We start from the raw sequence: 24965 nt of genomic DNA, 5'->3' as shown, positions 1-24965 counted from the left end.
CAGAACACTTTCTGTTGTCTACAAATCAAGATGTAGGACTCTTGGCTACCTCTCCAGTGCAGGCTGCCATGTTCCACCATGATGATAAAGGACTAAATCTCTAAATTGTAAGCCACCTAATTAAATGTCTTCCTTTATAAGAGTTGCTGTGGTTATGGTGTCTCTTCACAACAATAGAAACCCTAACAAAGACAGTGATTTCAACAGAAACATTTTAGTCAGGGAAGGAAAATTTATGCAGATATATCTTAGTAAGAATAAAGCACTGTCCACTTCATGATGAAAATGCCTCAACATAATTATGTTGCACCCCAGTAGTTGGTGATTTACCCAATTAATGCTGTCCTGTGATAGATCCCCTGTTTGTCTTTGCTGTTGACATCTTGGTAATTCAGTGAGCCTTGGTGAATTGGAGTGCATATTACTGAGGTAGATGATTGCTTCCATTCTTGCTTCCATGACTCCTTGGTTCAATTGAGTATGGGCACAGGTGTCAGGGAAAGATGATGTCTTATATCCATAGAATGCTTCATTTTTTCTTTGTGATTGTTAAGATTGTTTGCTACTGAAGTTGAGCTGGATACATGGTCTATTTGAAGACAGCTGTCCACATAGTCTTCTCTTGCAACCTTGTTACCAATATTTATGTTCTTTTCTAGTCTCTGACTATTCAGCTAAGATCTTAGGCACTGCTCATAAATTGACATCTTTTTATATCTCTGACCCTCTTACTGTAGTAAAAAAAAATAGTCAAACCTTTACAATATGTTCTGCCCACATTGAAGACTTCTTTCATTTTTATTTTTCAGAGCCATTCTTGAGTGGGGTTATAGTGTCCTTGTAGCTGTCTATTTTTGAGTGGTATCAGCTTAACATACCAAAAACACATTTGAAGTTTATTTTTTTCCCCAGTTGGCCATCTGGAAAGGGAAACTTTCCAAACCTCCAGGTTATGGTTTAATAGAGAGTAGACAGTATAATAACAGTAATAATAATAATAATAATAATAATAATAATAATAGCGATGATGATGATGATGGTGATAGGATTACCCTATAGGGTCTGTATTACTTGCCCATGCAACTAACTTATGCTTTCAGGATGGGGCCAACCCCAGTCCTGTATGTACCACTTTCACTTGATGACCAAATGACATTTATAGGTTGGTGAAGCAGTCACCAACTGTTTTAGGAAGGTTCATATCAGGTAATATGACATATTGGTGGCCTTGCCTTCATTTTCTACTGACCAGTAACAAGTCCAAAGTTACCTCTTAAGAGGAGAATAACAATCTTTAGAGAATGGACTATTTTGCTTCAAAATTCTAAAAGTTCCCTCTTTGCTTACCAGAGTAGTCAGAACTATCAACTTTGTGAAAACTAAGTAGAACATATGGTACCTTCTCGATGGGAAGCTGGTCAGTATTTATTTATTTATTTATTTATTTGTTTTTTTTTGTTTTTATTTTTTTTTTGGTCAGTATTTTTATAGACAACGTTATAATAGAGAGCTAGAAATGATGTATTTGTAAGGTAGAGAAATGAGGATTTATTATTGTCCTGTCAGATGAAGGAAATTGGTTACCTGTAGAAGAGAGAAGGAGTTACTGAATTCCAGCTGCTGGGAAATCTGTTGCTTACACTATGTATTTTTTGCTTGCTTGTTTGTTTGTTTGAGACAGAGCTTCTCTGTGTAGCCCTGGCTGTCTTGGAACTTACTTTGTAGATCAGGCTGGCTTCGAAACTCACAGAGATCTGCCTGCCTCTGCCACCCCCCCCCGCCCCCAGAGTGCTAGGATTAAAGGTGTGCATCACCACAACCCTGCTTACTCCATGTCTTAGTTAAGGTTTTTCTATTACTGTAAAGAAACACCTTGACCATGGCAACTCTTTCAAATAAAACATTTATTTGGGATGGCTTGCTTACAGTTTCAGAGGTTCAGTCCATTATCATCATGACAGGGAGCACGGCCATGGCCGTGTGCAGGCAGATGTGGTGCTGGAGCTGAGAGAGTGCTGCATCTTGCAGGCAACAGGAAGTCACTTGACTGTCACACTGAGGGAAGCTTGAGCAAAAGAGACCTCAAAGCCCGTCCCCACAGTGACACACTTTTTCCAGCAAGGCCTTACCTCCTAATAGTGCCATTCCCTTTGGGGACCATTTTCTTCCAAACTCTCATACTCTACACTAAAACCATACTTTACTGCAGCTGCAAAAATTGGCGTACTTATACCAGGTCCATACTATTTCCTCAGATCTGCTTGTATGCTGTGCCAGTTCACATACGCCAGTTGAATGCTGATGTGTTAGGAACCAATACTTTATTTTCAAGGATTTCTGGAAGCACTGCTTTTGGCATTCTCCCCAACCCTGAAAGATGGTGTCATTTTTCATTTGTAGTTTAGTAGATAAAAGTGGTAGTTACTCCCACTGGACTTCCTGCTTGACTGTCATCTGTAACGCCATCCAAAGTCCAGATGTACATTGTCACTACTGCCACCTTTTTCTTGTCTAGCTTTGTATTCCAAAGGAAGGAAATAACTGTGAGGTGGGGTCAGGTACCTCAGATCCTAGAGACTTCAGCCAAAGTTGGGTTCACCTTATCTCTGTAAATTCCTGCTCTGTTGACCCACAACGGGTGTCCTTTTTTCCCCTAAGTAATGAAATATCCAAAAGTAGCTCCATTTTCCTTGTTTTGGCTGACTCTATTTGGTACTTTGCCCAGCTGCTCCCCAGCCCTCCTAGAACATCCCAGTGAGCAGCTCATTTGCATGCAGCCATCCCTGCTGCTTTGGGAGGTTCACTGTTCTATACCATAGAGCAGAATGTGAAAACCTAAGTTGGCTTCTGTGTGCAGAGACATGCACACAGAAGAGGGAGGGAGAAAGTTAGGTTACTTTGAATTCAAGTTTATAAGGTGTTCCTGATGTAGCCATTTATTTACTTATTTATTAAATTAAATTTTATTTTATGTGCATTGGTATGCGGGTATCGAATCCTGTGGAACTGGAGTTGCAGAGAGTTGTAAGCTGCCATGCGGATGGTGGGACTTGAACCCAGGTTCTCTGGAAAAGCAGCCAGTGCTCTTAACTGCTGAGCCATTTCTCCAGCCCCTATTTATTTATTATTTTTAAGTGTATGTTTGCTGTTTACTTCTATAAAAGCTGGTATTAAGTTATTCACAGAGATCTTTCTTAAACTTATTTTTCTTACTTACTGAACTAATAATGAATGTCAAGTCAGTATGGACAAATAACATATTTGTAAGAGGTACTTATTTTGTTTATCTGTATGTTATAATTTACTCAGTAATTTTACTTGATGTAACTATTATTTTTAATTTTGAATTTCACTTTTGAAATGCTGCCTGGTAGTGGTGATGTACGCCTTTAATCTCAACACTTGGGAGTCAAAGGCAGGCAGATCTCTGTGAATTCGAGGCCAGCCTGGTCTACAAGAACTAGTTCCAGGACAGGCTCCAAAACATCAGCAAAACCCTGTCTCAGAAAAAACAAATAAACAAACAAACAAAACAAACAAAAAACCCCCAGTAATTACCACTGTTGTAATATTTTTTTTTCTGAGTTTTTGAACCTCTGAGCAATTTTAATTATATATCAAGTTTTGGGCCATGGTGCAGTGATTAGAATACTTGGTTAGATCAGCTTAGTCAGTAAGAACCTTGCCTGAGAAATATTCTGTTCCCTTCAGTTTCCTTCCCTTCCCTTTCCTCCCCTATTCTCCCCTCTCCTCCCCTTACCCTTCCCTCCCCTCCCCTCCTCTCCTTTCCCTTCTTCTTCCCTTCTTTTTCCCTTCTTTTCCCCTTCCCCTTCCCTTCCGTTCCATTCCCTTCCCTTCCCTTTCTTCCTCTTACCCTCCCCTCCCTTTCCCTTCCCTCTTCTTCCCTTTCCTTCCTTTACTCTCCCTTTCTTTCCATCCCCTCCCCTTTCCTCCCCTTACCTTCCTCTCCTTTTCCCTCCCCTTCCCCTTCTCCCCATCTTCCCTCCCCTTCCCTTTCTTCTCTTCCATCTACCCGCTCCTTTTTTCTTCCTTTCTTATAAGTGTTTTGTCATATTAAGGGTAATTGTTTGCTTTATAAGAGATATTGGTAGAAAAATAAAGAATAATTATACTTCAAGGAAACTTTATTGTATGAACATTTTTTAGGCAAGAAAATTTACTTTTATATAATATATAAATGTGTGCATAAGTCAGTAAGGAGAAGGATATTGACCTGTAAATGTTCATATTCTGATAATTTTATTCTTTTGAATTTCTGAGAGTAAGTTCTTTCACTAAAAACTAGAAGATTTTTTTTGGCTGGTTTTGAATAATTTATTTACAGCTTGCTTTGTGCAGTGTCAAAATTATACAATTTTAAATCTTGTTTAAGGAAACAGTTTAAAAATATATTCAGTAAGATTGTCAATCAGGGCTGCTGCAGGTGATTGTGTTGATGTCTGTGATCTGTGCTGTCACTGGAGGCCATGTGGATGTCCATGATCCTTGCTGCTGCTGAAGGCCATGTTGATGTCTGTGGTCCATGTTACTGCCAGAGACTGTGTTGATGTCCATGATCCATGTTGCTGCCAACTGCTGTCAGCAGGAAGACATCTTTTGGAGTGGTCTCGATGATTGCAGACTCATAACTGAGAATGAGAGCTGTTGAAAGCTGCTGTGACAAAGTAAAGTCTAGACAGGAAACTACTGAAGAGAGTCCTTAAAATTGTGATAAAGACATGAGGTGTAGTTCTTCACAGTTGATGGCTCTGGTGGGCAGGGGGAAGGAGTCAGTTTTCTTTAGGAACCAGCCAGTATGAGTTAGAGCATGCCAATGAGTATATGGGCAACCCAAATTGGACTTGGTGTATTTTTTCTTTTTTTGGGGGGGAGGGAATGGTGATGTGTAAGGGTGGGAGGGTAGACCTGGGAGGAATGGGAATCGAGCATGATTGGGTGCATTTACAAAATCCCCAAATAATAAACAAAACTATTATGTTAGGGGAAAATTTTAATAAATGATTGCTCCAACGCAGAGTCATTCCTATCAGTGTCATTTCCTCTGTTATTGTGGCTCGGAGCTTCGGTGTTTCTTCTGTTTAGAAAAAGTGCTGCTCTCATATTGCTTTCGTTTTTTAGTTGAATATTTTAGTTTTACTTAAGAATATCTAATTCATATCTATACTTTAGTATTTAAATATATCTTGATAGTGTCTTAACTTTAATTATCTCTGAATTAAAGTCATAAATATCAGCAATATTCTAAAATGAATAAAGTTGATTTGTTATTGATAGAGAACTTTCTCCCCATCTTCTCTTCACTTTGGTCTTCTTTCATGTCCCCCATGAGTTCCAGCCTTTGAGCACTTGGAAAATGGATGAATGAAGCCATATTGTTGTGTATTCGCCCCCTCTCCCTCTTATTGCGCTGTACATACCGTGTGAGCAGACGCTGCACTAACCTTACTACCCTCTTCTGCATGTCCAATGCCCCAGACTAACACCCATTGGGAATCTAGTTAATTACTTGTGTGAATAAATGAACCATAAAACATGAATTTTAAATGCTTCTTTTATTTATTTTTTGCTTTTAGAGACAAGGCTTCTATTTAGTCCTGTCTAGCCTAGAACTCACTTTGTAGACTGGACTGGCCTGCAACTCAAAGAAATCTGTCTACCTGTCTCCTGAGTGCTACAATTAAAGACATGTTCAGATCACAAATGCTTCTTTAAAAATTGTTCTTTAGTGAAAATGTTTTTTATATAGTGAAATATTTGTATTATAAAATATAATGGAGAAAAATTATAAGAGGACTTGAAAAATACTTCTTGCATGAATATTTTCAAACTAAATTTCATATTTGTTTTTTAAAATTTAAAGAATGGTAGATAAAAATCAACTTAATGCAGTATTTGAAGCTCACCTTTTCGTTCTTTTGGCATCATATTTGGAAATACACTTGACCATGTAACCTTGATTGGTCCCACTAATATAACTTATGTCACAACTACATTAAAGGAGTTTGAGGGTATAATATGGAAATAGTCATGTTTTTATAATGAATATCAACCATCATGTTTTATTCAAAACATGGTGTAGGCTATGTGGTTAGTAACATTTTTACTGTTTACTTTGAATTTCAATTTGAAAATTGTAGGTACTAAAGAGTATTTCTAAGCATAATAGAAAATGATCTATTCTTGGTTCAAAAGTTATTGTTTAAGCAAAATAGCTTATAAAATGCCCGACTGAACAGAAACATGAAAGAAAATATATGTAATTCCTTTAAACAATGCCAATATAGATGATTTAATTGTTGGATACATGTAAACCCTGATTTTGCTTAGGAGATACAGGAGAAGATAAGTGTCTTAATAAGGTAGAAATAAATTTGAATTTAATAGATCATAAGATTTAATTTGACAATTTATTTAGAAACAGTGTCAGTATTTGGCTGTATAGCCATGTACTTGGAGAATAAATTTCTGTTCAATGTTTAATGTCTTTTTGGCTTTCTTACTAATTGTAATATCTCTGTTACTGTTTGCTTAGCTTTTGTGCCTATGTGACTTTAAGGGTGTGTTTTCATCCTACATTTTTCTCCAGGCATCCACAAGGACAAAGATAAGCCTCCCAGCTTCTCTGTTGTCCTTGAGACTTTGAGGCGGACCTTGACAGATTACCAGAACAAGCTGGAAGAAGCGTCTAATGAGGTAACACGTGGACTGTTTGGCTCCACACACGGCCTTCGGGCAGCACCAGTGCGCAGCCTCTGCTTGTTACAAAGGTCAAAGAGATTGGGGCTGTGGAATTGACAGCTTCACAGATACAGAAATAATAAACCGCTTGTCACTGTTCTTGCTTCAAGTGTGGCCTAAAGTAGACTCTCACTCCCATTTTATCATTCTTCAGTCACAGTGAGAGGGCCCTGCCACTTCCTGGCCTGTGCGACATATTTGTGCAAGTAATTTAAGTGAAATGTACTCTATTTAAATGTCAGCATGTTTATGATCTGAGGGTAACTAGTAGGAATTTAGGTTTAATCAAGATTTTTAAGTGTTTGTAAACCACGGAAATCTTTTCATTTTAATTTTTATGTGTATTGCTGCTTTGCCTGCATGGATGTCTTTATGATGGTGTAGGATCCCCTGGAAGTGAAGTTACGCACAGCTGTGAGCTGCCATGTAGGTGCTGGGAATTGAACCCGGATCCTTTGGGAGAGCAGCCGGTGCTCTTAACCACTGAGCCATGTCTTCAGTACCAAACTTAGTAAAAAAGGGAAATTAATTTTTGTGCTCTAAAGGGAGTTAAGTGTTGTTAGAAGTTTTTAAAAACAAGTGTCTGTTTGATGTAGACTGGAATCTTTTAATTTGCAGATTAAAAGGCTCATGCTTCTGTTTGTCACCTCATTTGTATTATCTAATGTGTGAGTTCATAATTTTCTTGGGTATTAAAATATTTTATGAATTCATGCTTTAAAAATTGAAGAGTTTGTCTTGTTATGTCTTGTCAAATTAGCATACATAGTAATTATATTAGTTAGCAAAACAACAGATTTTTGTGCAGCCATAGACAAGTCACACGGCTTAGAGTTTATCTCTTTGTTTTATGTTATTCAAAACCTGCAAATTCACTTTGTGTACTATATTGGTAGAGGCTTATTTTGGGTATGCAGGGTGGACAAAGGATAAGTCTGTTCTTTAAACACTTTCTATAATTGTTTAGAAGGAAAAGTGACCATTAAAATAATTAAATCTTTGAAGATCAGACATTACTAAGTCTTTCCTGGAGAGACAAGACAACTTGGATTGTTAGTAGTTTTGAAGTTCTTCTGAGGCCTAGGCCTGGAAGCTGCCGGGTAACTAGGAACATATTACCCACAGCGAATTGTTATTTGGGAGGATGAATGTCACATGATCCTCAGCACAGTTGCAAAGCCGACTCAGCAGGCTTTGGCTTTGTAATGTGCTTTGTTGTGAACCAGTGCCAGAGACAGCAGTGGGGAGACCAAGGAGGTGGCCACAAAGAAAGCAAAGAGAGCAGCCTGACAGAAAGAAGAATGAACTGTCAAAGGCAATGAATCACAGGGAGTGCAGGACCAACTGATGACCTGCCACAGCCTTCCCAGTAGGACTGCCTGTGCCGGCCCGAAGCTGTCATACGGAGTGAGCGACCAGCGAGTACCCTCTTGATGTAAAGCAAAACAGTCTCCTGCTTGCTCTCTCGTCTTTCCTTATAGATGCCACTGCTTCTGGCATTTGGTCCAGTAGGATTTTGAGAATAAAGTTATGTTTACAGTAAGAATGAATTCTGTATTTAGATAGCAAGCACAATAAGACCATCCCTGGCGTTTTAAGGCTGAATGCTTTCTTTTCAGCCAGGTGAGCCTGTGACAGAAGCTGTATAGCCTTTAGCCAAAGGAAGTGCTGCACCTAAGACTCAGTCACTGTGGACATATTTATGCCTAAGTCATTGCATAGCGAGCATTTGAAAGTTAGCTTTTGGGTCACTCCTTCTTGAAGAAATGTCAAAAAGCTGTTTTTCTTTCATCAGCTAAGCAACATAAATGATGCCAAGGAAAAGACATCCAATGAGCTTGATTCCACCAAACAAAAGATTGAGTTTCACACTAAAAATATAAAGGTATTGCAATTTAAGTTAACTTTTTCCCTTGTTAAGAGACAAATATATTATGAAGGGATTATTTTAGACATACCTGAAAATAAAGCTTCCTTTTTTAAGATATTTTTGAAATTTGAACATTAAATTTTTTTGTTGATCAAACTGCTTTGGTTAGAGGAACAATTCATTTCTCTGATATAATTATAATATTACAGACTAAAATGCTTTGAGACGTAGTGTCCTGCTTTAGATAAACACATTTTGCATGAGCATATCTGTCTGTAGAGTCAGTTTGGTCACTTTTGGGTGGATCCATTGTTCTTAGCACATAATGTCTGGCTAACGGGTGAGGCCCAGTTGGCTAAGATTCAAGCAAATAGTTGATTTTATTTTCTGTGTTAGTTTTAGCTACAATGCTGCAGAATGTGAGTTTCTCATTATTCGTTGGAGTTTTATAGTGTTGCTGTTGAAACTGAATCTGTAATGGAGGCCATTTGATAGCATAGCTTAGAATTTTACATCTCATTCTTGAAATTTCTATTAGTCTTTGGAATGCCATTGGAGAGTAAATGTCCTTATAGTAAATATAAAAAGATTTATGGTTTTTCATGTTGCTTAAGTGTTATTAAAATTGTTTTTTAAAAATTAACTTTTTAAAATAACAAGCTAAAGAGAAAACTTCTTTTAAATAATTTTTTTTTGAATAAGCAGTTTTAATAAAATTTATATGCTGGAACACTACAAATTTTCTAATTTTTGGATGAAAACATTCTACTTAGAAAATAAATTCAGTAAAGTACTGAATGTTTAGCATCATAAGCAAATGGTGATTGTTTTATACTAATGTTTTGAAGGTTTCTATCACTTCTGCCATTCCTACAGTCTCTTTATGTGGTATTTCTGACAGGAACTTCAGGAGAAGCTGACTGAGGTCCACAAGGAGCTCAGCCATTTGCGCACCAAGTGTGCAGACCGAGAGGCCCTCATAAGCACACTGAAGGTGGAGCTGCAGAACGTGCTGCACTGCTGGGAGAAGGAGAAGGTGCGGGCGGCCCAGTGTGAGAACGAGCTGCAGAAACTCTCCCAGGCCTTTCGTAAGGACACTGAGGTATCACCCAGACAGCAGGGGGGCAGGAAGGCCTTTCACTGACTGTAGCCCTGTATATTGGCATGCACCAGTGACTGGTGTTACTCATATTTGACTTAATTTAAAAAATGTTCTGAGTGTCACACTTTGAAATGTTCTTCACAGCTGCAAAATCACTTCCTCGGTTCCTCTTCCTTGTCCTAATTTGTGGGGAAAAAAAAAAGAGGTAACCTAGTTCAACCCTTCTGTCACGTGGACATCAACTTTCTTCCTCTGCTTGGATCTGTCCTATCTCAGACTGCCATGTTTCTTACTGTCTTGTCAAGGTTGGCCTTTTTTGCCAATAACAACATTATTTTTTATTAGAGGAATTCTATAGTGTATTGATGGAAAGAATTTTTTTTTTGTAACCAAATAGATTTGGACTTGGATTCTGTTTTTTCTGTTTACACAGAGTCTTCCTGGGGACAAGTCATGTAGGTTTTGTCACCCCACATTTCAATTTCCTTAATTGTAAAACAGGAATAACAACTCCATACTATCTCCTTATTCTTTAAAATTATGATATACTAATAAAAACTGAGAAAAAGAAAAATTTCACAAAATTAAAACTGTAAGTTGGATGCTCTGAATAGTTATCTATCCATTTATAATTATTAGTAACTTATTAAAATTATTTTGAGATTTATTTGTTTTTATTTTATGCCTATGGATGCTTTGCCTGCACGTATGCCTGTGTTCCTCACGAATGCCTGGTGCCCATAGAGGCCAGAAGAGGATACTGAAGCTCCTGGACCTGGAGTTAGAGACATTTGTGAGCCACCATGTGGGTGCTGGGACTTGGACATTGATCCTCTGCAAGAGCAGTCAGTGCTCTTCATTGCTGAACTGTCTCTCAAGTCTTATTCATGATTCATTCTTAAAATGTCATGACAAAATTTTCATATTCTGTATAAACCAGTTTTGTCTATAATTTTCTTTTACTTCTGAGATATAGAGCTCTTGTAGTTGATAGATTTGTTTATCTAAATTCCTGCATATTGTATTAATTATTTCAACAAATACAAACTCCAATGCCAAGAGAGTAAAAAGGAAACATTCTTTCTACGCTTATAGTCTGGGATTTCAATCGTGTCCACATGAAGGGATTGGAATTGTCCTACACAGCAGATAATGGTTAAAGTAAAGGAAACCAGAAGCCAGACTGCATTATGACGTCAGTGTCTAGAGTGCTGTGGTTGGGTTTAACATGTGTGAATTGACTTTCCATCTTGTGATGATCTTTTCACACCAAGTGGATGACTTCCTTCCCTGCTTTGTCACAGCCCGAGCCAAAAGGACTTTGGGATGACACAATGAGTTGTCCTGCTTCTGTGAGCAGAGCTGAAATCTTAGGAAAATGTGCCTGAATATTACACTTGTATGATTATACTCAATCAGAATTTTATACACTTCAAACCACTTTAAAGTACAGCAGTTATTTTTAACTACTTTTAAATGAACAATGAACAGTACGTTTGTAGCAGCAGTTTGTCCTTTTTCTTTCTTTCTTTTTTTCTTTGAGACAGGGTTTCTCTCTACAGAACCCTGGCTGTCCTGGAATTCATTGTGTAGACCTGCTGGCCTCAAAGTCACAGAGAGCTTCCTGCCTCTGCCTCCCAAGTGCTGGGATAAAAGGCATGAGCCACCACACCCAGCAGTTTTTTATTTATTGGTCCAGTTCTGGTATAACTATATTCATTTACTTTAAAATTTTTATTTTTAAGTTTCTGTATTTGGGAAAATGAGGCAGTATACACGTGAATTACTGTCATTTTCTTTGAAATGGTCAGGAAAGCAATTGCTGCAATTTCCAATAACAAAACAAAATCTATCATATACTAGATTTAGTTTTTTAAAAAAGTATACGTTTTAATTTCCATTTTTTCCCAATTTTTCTTCTTTTAAGTTTTTTTTTTTTGTTCTCCCGATGTATTAAGATATTTTGAGGGAACTGATTCTGTCTAATAAAATGTACTTTTTGCAGCTTTACAATTACTTCATCTTTTGGGTTTCAGGTTTTGAGATGAAGAGGTCTGTGTCATCTTAGTAACTAAATCCTCCAATTGTGCTCATGAGGAGTAAGGGTTACACTGGATTCTAGAGCAGAGTAAATATCTCTAGGCCATTCAGCAGAGGATAGTTAGTGATTGTAATGACAATATGCTTTTAAAAGGTTTTTCAAATGTATTTCTAATTGGGCAGTTTTGAAAGTGTGTCTTAGTCAGCCTGTCCACTTTAAATTGCTCTGCAACTTTGTAATACGTAAACATCCACAGATGCCTAGTGTGCTGAATACAATATAAACCTCTGAGTGGGGAAAACAAATGAGCCCTTCTTCCATATCTTTCATATCACTGTGTGCTTGGCCTAAGGGGGTCGGGATAGATTTCCTATAAGTGGTGAGTAGAGTTGACTCTCTAGGGAAGGAGGGAAGCTGCATGATTGTAGACAAGTGGACAAATACTGATACAGTGTGCCTTTCAGTAGTGTAGAACAACACTCTTATTTCAGTGCCATTTTATGACTTAACATCTGTTTTATAAGTAGGAAATGATAAGTTTTATATAAGTAGGAAATGATAAAATTACTCTATTGACTTCAAATTAAAGATTCTTGTAAAAAAATTAACCCAGATACCTTGTGTTATGGATTTTAAAACTTAGACCTAAACAGGTGCTCACATCCCAGCAGTAACAAGCTGGATCCCAGACCTTGTGTCCTGGCATCTAATTACAGTTGTGTTTTGAGTGTCTGAGAAGTCTAAGCAATTTATAGTGGACATTAGTATTTCATCTAATGCTTGGTTCTGAATGTGAGAAAAAGGCCATCTAAGTGAGTAGAGCGGAAAATAGCTGGAGTATTTTCCTTCTAGATGATGAAAAATGCTTTATTATTTGTATTGTGTATTTTACTTCCTACAGTGTTTATATTCAGGAGTTAACGAGTCCTTTTTTTCTTGCAGGAGAAACTAACCTTCCTTCACACCTTGTATCAGCACTTGGTAGCAGGCTGTGTGCTCATAAAGCAACCAGAAGGCATGCTGGATAAATTCTCTTGGTCTGAGCTCTGTGCAGTCTTGCAGGAGAATGTTGATGCCCTCATTGCAGACCTCAACAGGGCTAATGAGAAGGTAGCTGTCCTCAGGCACCAGATACCTCTATTAAATTCAGTGACATTTGTCCACATCACAGTATCATTAAGAGAGGCTGACATTCATCTTATTTCAAAAAGAATTTGAATGTTAATAATTCAGTACCATTAATTATGGCTTGTCTACAACTCAGTTTGATGCCATTGCTGTGGGCATGTAAATGTGACTGAAGTCTGTATGAAGTCTCTAAGCCCCACTCTCTGTGCAGGACATGCTAATACTACTAGCCGGTGTTAGCCACAGGGACCTAATTAAGAGAAAATAAATTAATCTTACTGATGAAGCAATTCAAAGAACTTAGTCATTTACATTAATAAACCAACTCTTTATGTTAGCATAAGATAGAAACAGGATGTAGTTATTAAAAAACATCATCTTTAAAGTCTTTGCTTAGGAAATATAAAGTATTGTTTTAAAAGTACTTAGAAAATTTAAATTATATTTTGACTCGTTTCTTCAAATGTCACAAACTGAGAAAACAATCCATATTTTAGAACGGGAAATGTATATTTTATAATTAAAATAGTAGACTCTGTGGTCACTTTACCATTCTATAAACCTAAGAATTCAGTCTTTTCCAAACAGAAAATATCCCTGCTCTTGCTGTAGAAAGTTAAGAGGTGTAGTAGGTCATGCACGTTGCCATTTAAGGGACCATTACTTACCCTGGTCCTGTTGAACACAAACACAGTTTGTGTTTATGACAAACTGTGGTGCAATGTTTAGGTCTCAGGTACAATGACGTTCGCTGGTAAAGGACGAGAAGAGAAGAAACAATTCTGTGAGTTTAAAAAATATATATTGTGCTAATGAAATGGCTCAGCTTCAGGGGTGAGGTCTTGTGTTCTTGAACATTTTATCTTGAGTATTAACAGTACAACCAAAGGCATTGTGAAGTGGGGCTAGGAAATGTGAGACTAAACTGAGGAACAGATGCTGTCTGTGATTGTGAGTCAGTACCATTGCTTAAAACAGACTGATAATTAAATATGTGCTTTGCCTCTGGGATGATGTTTTTAATAGACATTCATAGCTTCAAAACACCAGCTGACATGCACATGCATTTTAGAAGAAAGCTGGGAGTAATGGTTATATGTAAGATGTTTGCTCATTTGTAAATCCCATTTAAATATTTTCTTTCTTACTGAAGACATCTCAGTATTAGAAAGAGGAAAAATAAGAATTCATTCTTTAGGTATGAAAATGATACCAGTTTTTTTTCTAAACTGTCTGATTTGCCCCCCCCCCCCTATAATTTATGGTTCTTACTTTATTAACATCTTTAACTTAAAATATTTATACGTAAATATTCTATGTAGTGGAGAATATAGGTGTTTTCTTGATCCACAGATGTGATGCCATGTCTCAATCTGTATTTCTTTTCCATTTATAGATAAGTCATCTGGAGTATATTTGTAAAAACAAGTCTGATACAATGAGAGAGCTTCAGCAGACCCAGGAAGACACCTTCAACAAAGTGGCAGAGCAGATCAAGGCCCAGGAGAGCTGTTGGCACAAACAAAAGAAGGAACTGGAATTCCAGTATTCTGAACTTCTCCTGGAGGTGCAGAGGAGGGCACAGGTACGCTAGTCTACGGAGAGCTGGATAATATATGGGAGGAGCCAGGTGCATCTGACTGACACACTCTTGGAAATTTGCAAAGAATTAATAAAAGTATTATAAAAAGTAGTTGCTCTGTTTAACCATCCTCCCCACCCCATTTTTTAGACAGAGTCTCATTATATAGCCCTGGCCAGCCTGAAATTCAGAGATCTGTTTACCTCTGCCTCCTACGTGCTGGGATTAAAGGTGTGCACCACCGTGCTTCAAATGTTTTTTTTTTTTTGCATCATTTATAACCTTTCTGAAGATCTCATAGAACCTGTTTATGTTCATGCAAACACTCCTTAATCATTATGCTGCTTGTTATAGGCAGGGATGATAGTTGCAGTATATAAATGGCAATAATTCGTATGGAGAGAATATGTTTAACTACCTAAATCTTATGTTCCCAATTAAACTTAGCATAGAAGATAAAATATATGTCACAGTTATTTTGCAATAGGACCTGCAACTATAATTCTAGTTCTTATATAACGTTAGGTATGTTATCTGTTTCATTGATATGACAAAATACCTTGTCTGTTTCTGTTTGTGTCACAAGGATCGTCTTTACTTGAGTTTGAAGATAATTTTTTTTTGTTCTTTAAAACCCTGATATTTTCAGTTAAATGATGAAATCTTTTATTAATTTTTCAATAAAGCATTAGGAGGTCTGGTAACATATTGCCAGTGTAAATATTCTTTTATGCAGTTAATTCCACTTTGGGGGCTTCATTCATTTGAACTATCACTTAAATTCATATGTGGTTAAAATATATTAGACTGACTTAGGGGTCGAATGTGAATTTTTTTTTATGAGCTCATAAATTGGGAGTTTACTTGCAAGTTGGTAGGCTTTGGGGAAGTGCTAGAGTCCCTTGCATTCTGACCTAGCAGATGCAATTTCTATTGGATATGATGACATTATTGGCAGGTGACAAACAATAGGAGGCTGATCCAGGTGGTAGGAAGTAGCTTGCTTGGGGTATCCCTAGGAAGATGTCTGGGCCCCTCCCATTCTCTGTTTCTGCCCTCTTCCTGCTGCATATCATGGAGTTGTTGTTCATTAGTGACAGTGCCCAAGGCTCACGGGCCAGAGTAAAGCTTTCCTGCCCTATGCTTCCTCAGCAATGGTGTCATAATGGTGAGAATCTCATATCTCCTAAGATGAGAGGCAGAGTTACAGTTGTAAATTCCGAGGTCTAAGCTTTGATTAAGAACAGAAAATTATAGCCCTATGTGAGGTCCAACATTTCTGTGTGTATTTGAATTGGTCAATAAACATATTTCCTGAAAACAGCCATTTGTTCATTTTATTCAGGTATTTTGTATGTATATACAAAAGGTTCAGTTCAGTATAGGGTACTTATAAGTATATAGCTTGATTCCCCCCCCTGAGACAGACTGTCTTTATGTATCACAGATTCACAATCTTCCTGTATCAGCCTTCCTAGTGCTGGTATTATAAGTGTGTGCCTCTCAGCATGGCCATTTGGTGTTTTGGTTTGTGTAAACACTCATATAATCTTACTCTGTCAAGGCTTCAAACATTTCCATTGTCAGAATATTCTGTATCCTCTGCCAGTCAATTTTCACTTTTCATGGGCAGTTTTTGTTCTCCTGTTTCTCATTACTTATCAGTGAGACAAGGTTTTGAATTTTTTATAAATGGAATCATTCAGTATTTATTCATTGGGAGTTGACTTATTTCATGCACTGTTGATGTCGAATATAGTATTAGTTATGTTGTTATCTATCAATAGTTTGTTATTTTTATGCTTTAATAGTATTCCATTTTATAGCCACATCACAATTTGATTGATGGGTAGGTGGATATTTGGTTTATTTCCAGTTTGGGGCTATTATAAATGAGCTTTATGTAAAAACTATTGTACAAGTGTTTTGTGAATGTATGGTTTCATTTTTATTGGCTGCCTACAAAGAGTGCAGTTGTCAGGTCATACTAAGTTGTATGAAGAAACTGTATGAGGATTTTTTTCATAATGGTAATATCACTTTATGTTCTTACAGAAACCAAACATTTTTTTCCTGTTTTGGTTTTTTGTTTTTGTTATAATAATCTTCCATTACCCCAAGGTAGTGAAGATAATAAGCCCTTATTATAATTTTCTAGAAATTTCATGGTTTTAGTTCTTATGTCTGTATGGTTAGTCATAATTAACATCTGTGTGCTGCCCAATAGGAGCTCAGGTTCATTTTCCCCTACATTTATTGTTCTTATGTAATTTATGACAGTATTTTCTTGCTTCACTGTATAGTCTTAGGAGTTGGGCATACTTAGGACACACAGGAGGCACAGACTTGATGGCCATTTATATAGTCATGCCCTTGCCATGGTGCCATGCAATGCACCAATGAGGTATACAGAATCCAGGCTACACCTTTCACTTAAGAAGACACACCTCCATGTCTTATGCATATCATCAGTTAATCACTTTTCATTCTGGGGTGCTATTTCATTTTGTGACTATACAGTTCCTATTTCATTTTGTGACTATACAGTATCCCCAGACCTGTGCACATCTTTTGTCCAGTATTTATTTATTTTCAAGACATGTCTTACTATTTAGCTCATGCTGTCCTGGAACTCACTCTGTAGACCAGGCTGGCCTCCAACTCACAGAGATCCTCCTCCTGCTGCCTCCCAAATGCTAGGATTAAAAGCACATGCTATTACTACTCCTGACTTATTTTATTTACTTTATACTGCGACAAGGTTTCCTTACAGTCCATGCTGACCTTGAACTTACAATGTGTCCTAGGCTGATCCTGAACTCATGGCAACCCTCTTGTCTTACTGTTCCAAGAGCTGAGATCCTGAGTCACATACTTGGCTTGGGTTCTTTTCTTAGCATGTATTTCTGAAGCTTTTGACACATTTAAAATTTTTCATTTGTCAGATACATATTTACAAATATTTCTCCTGTCCCATTAGCAACACCTAATTTACAGAAGATTTAAATTTTTTTCTCATAGTGTTAGATATTAAACGCATCTTACACATCCCAGCTGAGTACTAGTCTACCAGTTGAGCTATACCCCAGAGGCATTTGTGTTTGATAACGTTTCCATTTTTAATATTTTGTCTTATAGGTTGGTTTTGGTATTCTGGATAAAAATTCTTAAAGCGCATAATCAGAATTTTCTCTTAGTTTTTCCTTTTAGTCACTTTGCCTTCTAAGTTTTGTAAGTAGGTCTATGTAAAATTTGAGCTAATTTTTGTAGACAATACCCCCACCATGCGCTCCAGGTCTGACAGTGAGCTGCCTGGAATTCCCTATGAAGACCAGGTTGGCTTGAATTCGCAGAAATCTTCTTGCCTCTGCCTCCCAAATGCTGCAATTGAAGTCAGGCAACCTTATATGGCCAATAAAGACTACACTTTCTATATTGAATTGCTTTTGCACCTTTGCAAGGTCTCAGATTACTATATTTACATATTCTGTGCTTTATTTAACCAACTTCCTGTTTTCTATGCCACATTAATTTAGTTCCAATAGCTAGCAGTTTCTTTTTTTTATTATTTATTTTTTTAAAAATTTCCACCTCCTCCCTCCCATTTGCTAGCAGTTTCTTAAACTCACTTGATTCCATATGTGTAGGATGGCATAGCAAATCACTTAAAAATTAAATTAAATATTTATTTATTTGGGGTGTGTGTGTGTGTGTGTGTGTGTATTGTCCACAGAGTATTGAAGTCAGAGAACAAATTGCAAGAGTTGGTTCTCTCTTTCCACTACGTGGGTCCCAGGGATTGAACTCCAGTTGTCAGGCTTGGTGACAGGTGCCCTCACTTACTGAGCCATCTCCCAGGCTTACAGTTTACTTTTGGAAGTGACGGCTTATATCATCACAAATGCTGATGATAGCAAACAGTTTTTAGGAGAAGTCTTGAAGACTTTTCTATAAAAGAATTTGTTACACTTAGGTTTGGTGCATACGTCTGTAAATTAAAACTCTATTTCATTGTTTATAAAAATAACTTAGTATTATATATTAGCATATGGTCTATATTATGTTCATGTTTGCATCTTCATCAACTATAATTGGGTATGCAGGGGTAATTCATTTTGGCTTCATATTGAATTCAGAACTGTTATGATACATGTTACCTGATCTATGAATTTTGTTAGAATCAATTGTATGGAGTTGGTTATCTTAAGAGCTAAATGTGAATAAGATATTTTTATTTGATATCACTTAATTAATTTTTCAAGATTATGTTCATAAGAACATGGGTGAGCATAGCCATTGCCTAGGATTGTGGGTGGTAGGGACTGGTGATGTCAGATGGAAATAATCATTAGTAGAGGGTATTTGTGGGAAGCAAAATACTTATTTATGGATTTGTTTAGTGTCTGGATTTTGTAAATGAGTGGTTAGTAAATAAATGATGTTGTAATTTCAGTTGTTTTTATTTGAAGAAAGTGATAGTGATTATAAATATTGTTAGATAAATGAAACCTGTAGAGCTGGTTTAAAAAATAAAACCAGTTTTGATATTCTAGCATATTTTTAGTTTTAGGTGATTTATGCTAGCTGATGGTAGGCGAGTTCTTGAGTTTAAATATATGTGAAGCATCCCACAATGCATCTTAAGTGTCTGTTCTGCTGAATGATCTGGGTAACTCCATCCATGGACTAACTTTACTTTGTAATCTTAGTATTTATGTTCTTTTTTCCTTTTTATCTGAAAATAATTTGGTGGACCAAGAAGTTCATTCTAGAAATAAAGATTTTTCATTCTCCATTGAGCCATGGTAACACTTGATGCAATGTTTATTTCAGAGGTAAGCTTTGACATTTCTGTAAACTCACGTGACTTTAAAATGGAGAAAGAAATGGGGCTGGTGAGATGACTCAGTGGGTAAAAATGCATGCCTGCTGCCAAGCCTGATAACCTGAGCTGGATCCCCAGATCCCTTTTGATCCACCTACCTACCTACCTATCTACCTACCTACCTACTTACCTACCTACCTACGTACACACACACACGTGCACCACCCACCCACCCATACATACAAAATAAATAAAATATTAAAAATAAAATGGAGTAAATAGTGAAAGAAATTGGGGTTTGTGATTCTACGTTGCACTTTAAATTTACTTATTTACTTATGTGTATTTTTAATGTACGAGTTCTGCTTCATCTTTGAATATTTTTTAGAATTATAGAGAAAAATATTTTAGTATCTAACAATCCTTTTATGACTAAGTTTCTAAAATGAATTCAATAGCAAGAGAGGGGGAAAATGCAATGTCGGAAAGTTGAAGAGATGGCTTGGCAGTTAAGGGCACTGGGAACTCTCTTCCTTGGGGTCCTGAGTTCAATTCCCAGGTACCACCAGGGCACTTACAAACGTCTATAATAGGATCTGATGCCCTCTTCTGACATGCAGGCATACACAGACAGAGTTTATTGGTATGGTTGGGGGGATGTTCCTGAAGGTGTATGTGATAGCATGATGCGCTGTGTTCATGCTTGTGGAGGGACTGAGTCATGAATGGGTACCACTGATGGATGCTTGAAAGTCTTTTCAGCATAATTGTTTTCATTAATGATAATGCTGATGAATTTATATAATACTTGTTAGACTTGTTTTTAGTGCTTTTACATGCCTTTGCAAGCTTCCTTCTCCAGAGAACCACAACCATATGAGATAGGTGGGCCATTTAAGCATCATTGCTATCTCACATGAGGAAACAGTTCGGAAAGCTGTTAGTACTTTATTTGTGTAGGAAGGAAGTTCTGGGAACAGGATTAAAATGTAGGTAACCAACGTAAATAATTGAGGACAAGGCATTTAGAAATAAGGTATAAGGTGAGACGTATGGACTGGTTTAATGCATTGTCATTCTTAGCTTCTAGTCCTTTTTATAGTATCCTGTAGCATGGTTTCTTTTAGAAATACATGGGAGTTTTATATGTAAAACAATGTCTGAAAAAATCTATCTAATGAAATACCAGTTCTTATTCTCTGATTCACATCACTGCATGATTTTTGGCAGCTAATAATCAAGCATGATAATATATGAAGAAGTTAAAATAATCCACTTTGTTACCTTCCCACACTAGTGGTAGTTTTTCTTAGTTCATTTTCCTAAAAAATAAAAGACTTAGGATAATGCATTATATTTTAAAGTTACTGTTGTAGGTAAAAAAATCAATGTAGTTTAATATAATTTAGTTAAAAATGATAAAAAGTACTTTTTGCATTATATGCTATACATATGGGACACCGTGTTTGCTGTGGAGGCCCCAAACAGAAAGGTATAGTGCACAGCTCGTTTTTAACAAACAGAAAGTTTATTTGGAGAGGCACCTGAACAATTGTATAGTATAAGGTTTATTAAATATGTTAATTACCCAAGGAATGCTGCTAATTTGTAAGAAGAAGCCAGAGTTGGAGAAGGAGAGGAGTCTCCTCTTCATAGAGGAGAGAGCCGAGCCATTCCCATCTGTAGGTCTGACGGGAGGAGTGGAATCGGTTAGAACTGAGAGGGAGTACTGCTGACTTTTTGAATACTGTTTATCTTTTAATAAAACTTCAACAAACCAAGCATATTTTGTATCAATACACTGACTCTGTCCAATGAAAAGGAGAATGTCTGACACACACACACACACACACACGCACACACGCACTCCCCCACCCCAGGAAGATCTGGTTAAGCTAAAGGGACTTCTCTAATTTGTATTGCATGGGAAATAAAAGCATAAACTTAAGCATATTTCCTTTCTTGTCACATATGTTTGACATGCTAAATTATGTAATGATAATATTTTTAATTATTAGTTAAATTATTAATCCTTATGGAGTTTGAGGGATTATGTATATACATGCAAACATATAGTGTGATTTTGATACAGATAATTGAATTGCTAAATCATTCAGTAATTCTGTTTAGCTTGTTGAATAACAGCCAAACTGTCATTGAAAGTGGCTGTACCATTTCAACCCCAACATCGCTGTATGAGAGAGAGATCAGTCTCCACAAGACACTTTATTTTAGAAGAGCTGTATGTATATCATGCGTTTGTGTTTGCCATTTTTTCAGTATTGTCATTGCATAAAAGGCAAGGTAAGTAATTTATACAAGATGTTCTGACTGAAGTCCTTGGTATCTGAAGCTAGTTTGTGATTTGTGCTATCATAAGGAACAGCATAACCTTATTAAGACCAGTCTGTTTCCCGGACTTCTGGCCCAGCATTCAAAGCTGGCAGGGTTATAAAAGCTAAGCAGGCAGCCCTGAAAGCCCATGTTTCAGGAGGTACATTCCCACAGGGAAGGTGTCCTTTTTCCAGATTTTGGACAGACTTTTGAATTTTCCAGTGAGAAAAGGAAAAATAGTCAAGTTACATAATAGTTTTATTATGTTAAAGATGTTTGGGTAAAAGCTATGCATCCTCTATCTTGAGTTATTAAAAGTTCAAGATAAGAATGGTTTTCTGGAAGACTTTGAGATACTGTTATTATTATTATTATTATTTTAAATTAAACACCCTAAGGAAGAGTAGGTTATTTCAGTATGAGTAATGCTTTTGCCCCATATGAAATTGATGTGTGTTATGTTTGTTTTAAAAATATTGGCCTTTAATATCCTTGGGTGGAGAACACCGGCTTTTTGTTAAGGGAAGATTTGCTGTACAGCTGATTCTAGCCTGACCATCAAACAGGCTTTGTTCTTCAAGAGAACTTCGTAGTAAATAATGTATATCTCTGAGAGTCCCCACGGAAAGTCAGAATCGATTTAAAATAGAATTTTGACTTGTAAGTTCTAAAATATATGTGGAAATTACCTTATTTTTACTAGATTTTTCTTCCCTGTTCTTTACATTGTAAAGCTTTTTTCATCAATTAGGCCTTTATTCAGTTGCTGTTCTGGACAAAACTGTGCTAAGCCCAGGGATGGATATTTATTATAAAGAGTTACTTAAGTCACTTGGTGTTTGTTAGCTACCTGCAGAGTATAGTGCACTGTGACAGACTGCATAGTAAGTGATTCTTGTCCTCTGGGAATAGTCAGTCATAGTCCTGGGGACGAGGAGACACAGACACACGGAGTCAGTGGTGACAGTGTGGCGACTGAGTGCCTGAGTGCTCTTTAAGCTCAGGGAAAGTCTAGACCAGTATGGATGGTAGTGATAGCAAAACATGTCAGAAGAGACGGCTGAAATGGGCCGTGAAGATGTTCTGATGGTGGAGCGGAGATGGGAGGGAGCTGGAGAACATTTGAAACCATGCAGCAGTCAGGCTCATGTAAAGGAAGGACCAAGCTCTCCATTTTTGTTAGCTGGAGGACGGCTTCACAGGGGAAGGCTTGTGACTTGAGGGGAAAGTCTAGGAATACTTCAGATGGGAAGGCTGCATAATAAGATAGGTGAGCCCAGCCGAAGGACTTGGGTTTAGTTTCATTATTTATAGAGTAAGCCTAACTCAGACGTGCAGTTGTGTGCTGTGCAGGAGTGTGGGATTTGTCATGTGCTAAGTAAGATGAACTAAGTTTTTAAATTTTTTTTTAAAAAACTTTTAGCTATTTTGCTGGCATACAATGTTTCATAATGGCTCTTTCTTTTCCTTCCTTCCTTCCTTCCTTCCTTCCTTCCTTCCTTCCTTCCTTCCTTCCTTCCTTCCTTCCTCTTCCTCTCTCTTTTACTTTTTTTTTTCTTTCGAAGACATGGTTTCTCTGTGTAGTCCTGGCTGTCCTAGAACTTGCTCTGTAGACCAGGCTGGTCTTGAACTCAAGAGATTCACCTGCCCCTGCCTCCTGAATGCTGGGATTAAGGCATGTGCCACAGCCAAGGCAGCATTTTCATATATACACGTATGTCATTATATTTTGTCCCTGTTCATTCCTGAATCTTTTTTCCTGTTTTTGTTGATAAGTAGTTTTTATTTACATTTTTAAAAATTTACATATTAGTTCCTGTTCCCCTTCTCTTCCCTTCCCTTCTCCTGCCCCCCATCTTTCCCCCTCTCACCCCCCCATCCATTTTCAGAGGAGCTAAGTCTTCCCTTGGGAAGTCAACAAAGTATGGCATACCACGTTGAGGCAGGACCAAGCCCTTCCCCCTGTATCAAGGCTGAGCAAGGTATCCCACCATAGGGAATGGGCTTTAAAAAGCCAGTTCTTGCACCCAGGGTAAGTCTTGGTCCCAGTGCCAGCCCCCTCCCCTGAAACAGATCAAGCCACATAACTGTCACCCACATTCAGACGGCTTAATCCTGAACCTTTTCTTTAACGAGCTTGCCTAATTTTTAGCTCTTTAGCAATTCAGTTGATTTATGCCAGTGGCAATAATGTTTTATACATTTGAAATAAATAATAAAATTAGTAAATATCTTTTCCCAGATTATTTGTTTCATTGGAGACAGGTTAAAAGCCTGAGATCCAGGACTCTCTTTGTTTCTTCTTGTGTGGCTACTGCTGACCAGTCTCTTGTATCCTTGTAGACCTTCTCAGTGCTTTCCCCTTTTGCTCTTCCTTGAACTCTTGGCGAGAGTCTAGAGTTGACCTTCAGGACTCTCTTCTCTAACTGCATGCCGTGCCAATCTTCTGTAGCTTAGCAGTTTTTATTAACCTTTCTGATTCTCATGTTCACTTACTCAGCGTAGCAATATTCTGGGATTTCATGTCCTCTTACAGCTTTCCTGGTGTATGAAATTCCTCAGCTCACCACATAAGTCTCTCACCATGTTTTCGCACTGCTTGGATCCCTCCATTCCCTTTTCTCTAGGCAATCTGTAATCTCATAGAGCATGGTGTCTTACTTTCTGGCTCTTATTTTTCCAAATCTTACTTTTCTAATTCATCTAGCTATACCTGGAGTGTTATTAGAGATTGCTTCCCGTATGAGGCTATGTACATGGAAGCAGTCCCTGTGGGCATTGCTACTCAGATATTCATGCATGTTTTAAATAGCCATTCCTATTGGGGCACTACCTACTTTGCTAATGGTATTTGTGTGGAGCCATGGGACATAGTTCAGTTACACTGGTAGAATAATGCCACAGATTGACCCGCAGTGGAGATGTCGGTGGGGGCAAGATACAATATCTTTATTTCCTCATTCCTTCATTGCTTACCATTTCTACCAGAAGCATGACTGGTCCAGGCCTTAGAAAAGGAAGATTGGAGTAAATAAAAACAATTGAAATGTACTACAGAAGGAGAGGAAACTATTTCTTTTCTCCTTTCTAGTGTTAGTACACATTTAATGTTTATTTATTTTACTCTTTGACAGTTTCATACATTGCTACAACACATTTGGTCAGTTTTCTCTCCCCTTTACCCTACTTCGTTTCCCCCTCTCTTTTGATAAACTTCCTGCCTCTCCTTCCTCCCTCCCTTCTTTCCTCCCTCCCTCCCTTCCTCCCTCCCTCCCCTCCTCCCTTCCTCTAACCCTCCCTCCCTCCCTCCCTTCCTTCTTTCCT

At 37.5% G+C, this 24965-nt stretch overlaps 1 protein-coding gene across 3 annotated transcripts in view; it reads left to right on the top strand.

Annotated features, from left to right (window-relative positions):
- Ccdc171 (coiled-coil domain containing 171) overlaps nt 1-24965 on the top strand; it is a 378010-nt gene that overhangs the window by 130953 nt on the left and 222092 nt on the right. For all 3 annotated transcript variants that reach the window (XM_087904896.1, XM_087904894.1, XM_087904895.1), the window contains 5 exons: nt 6608-6714; nt 8555-8644; nt 9531-9731; nt 12715-12882; nt 14297-14485. In XM_087904896.1, coding sequence (XP_087761022.1) covers nt 6608-6714; nt 8555-8644; nt 9531-9731; nt 12715-12882; nt 14297-14485 — 755 coding nt within the window. The remainder of the gene's footprint in view (nt 1-6607; nt 6715-8554; nt 8645-9530; nt 9732-12714; nt 12883-14296; nt 14486-24965) is intronic.

The sequence above is a fragment of the Myodes glareolus genome, chromosome 3, assembly GCF_982192425.1.
Source record: "Myodes glareolus chromosome 3, mMyoGla1.1, whole genome shotgun sequence".
Classification (NCBI taxonomy): domain Eukaryota; kingdom Metazoa; phylum Chordata; class Mammalia; order Rodentia; family Cricetidae; genus Myodes; species Myodes glareolus.
This window is presented reverse-complemented; position numbering and strand designations above follow the sequence as displayed.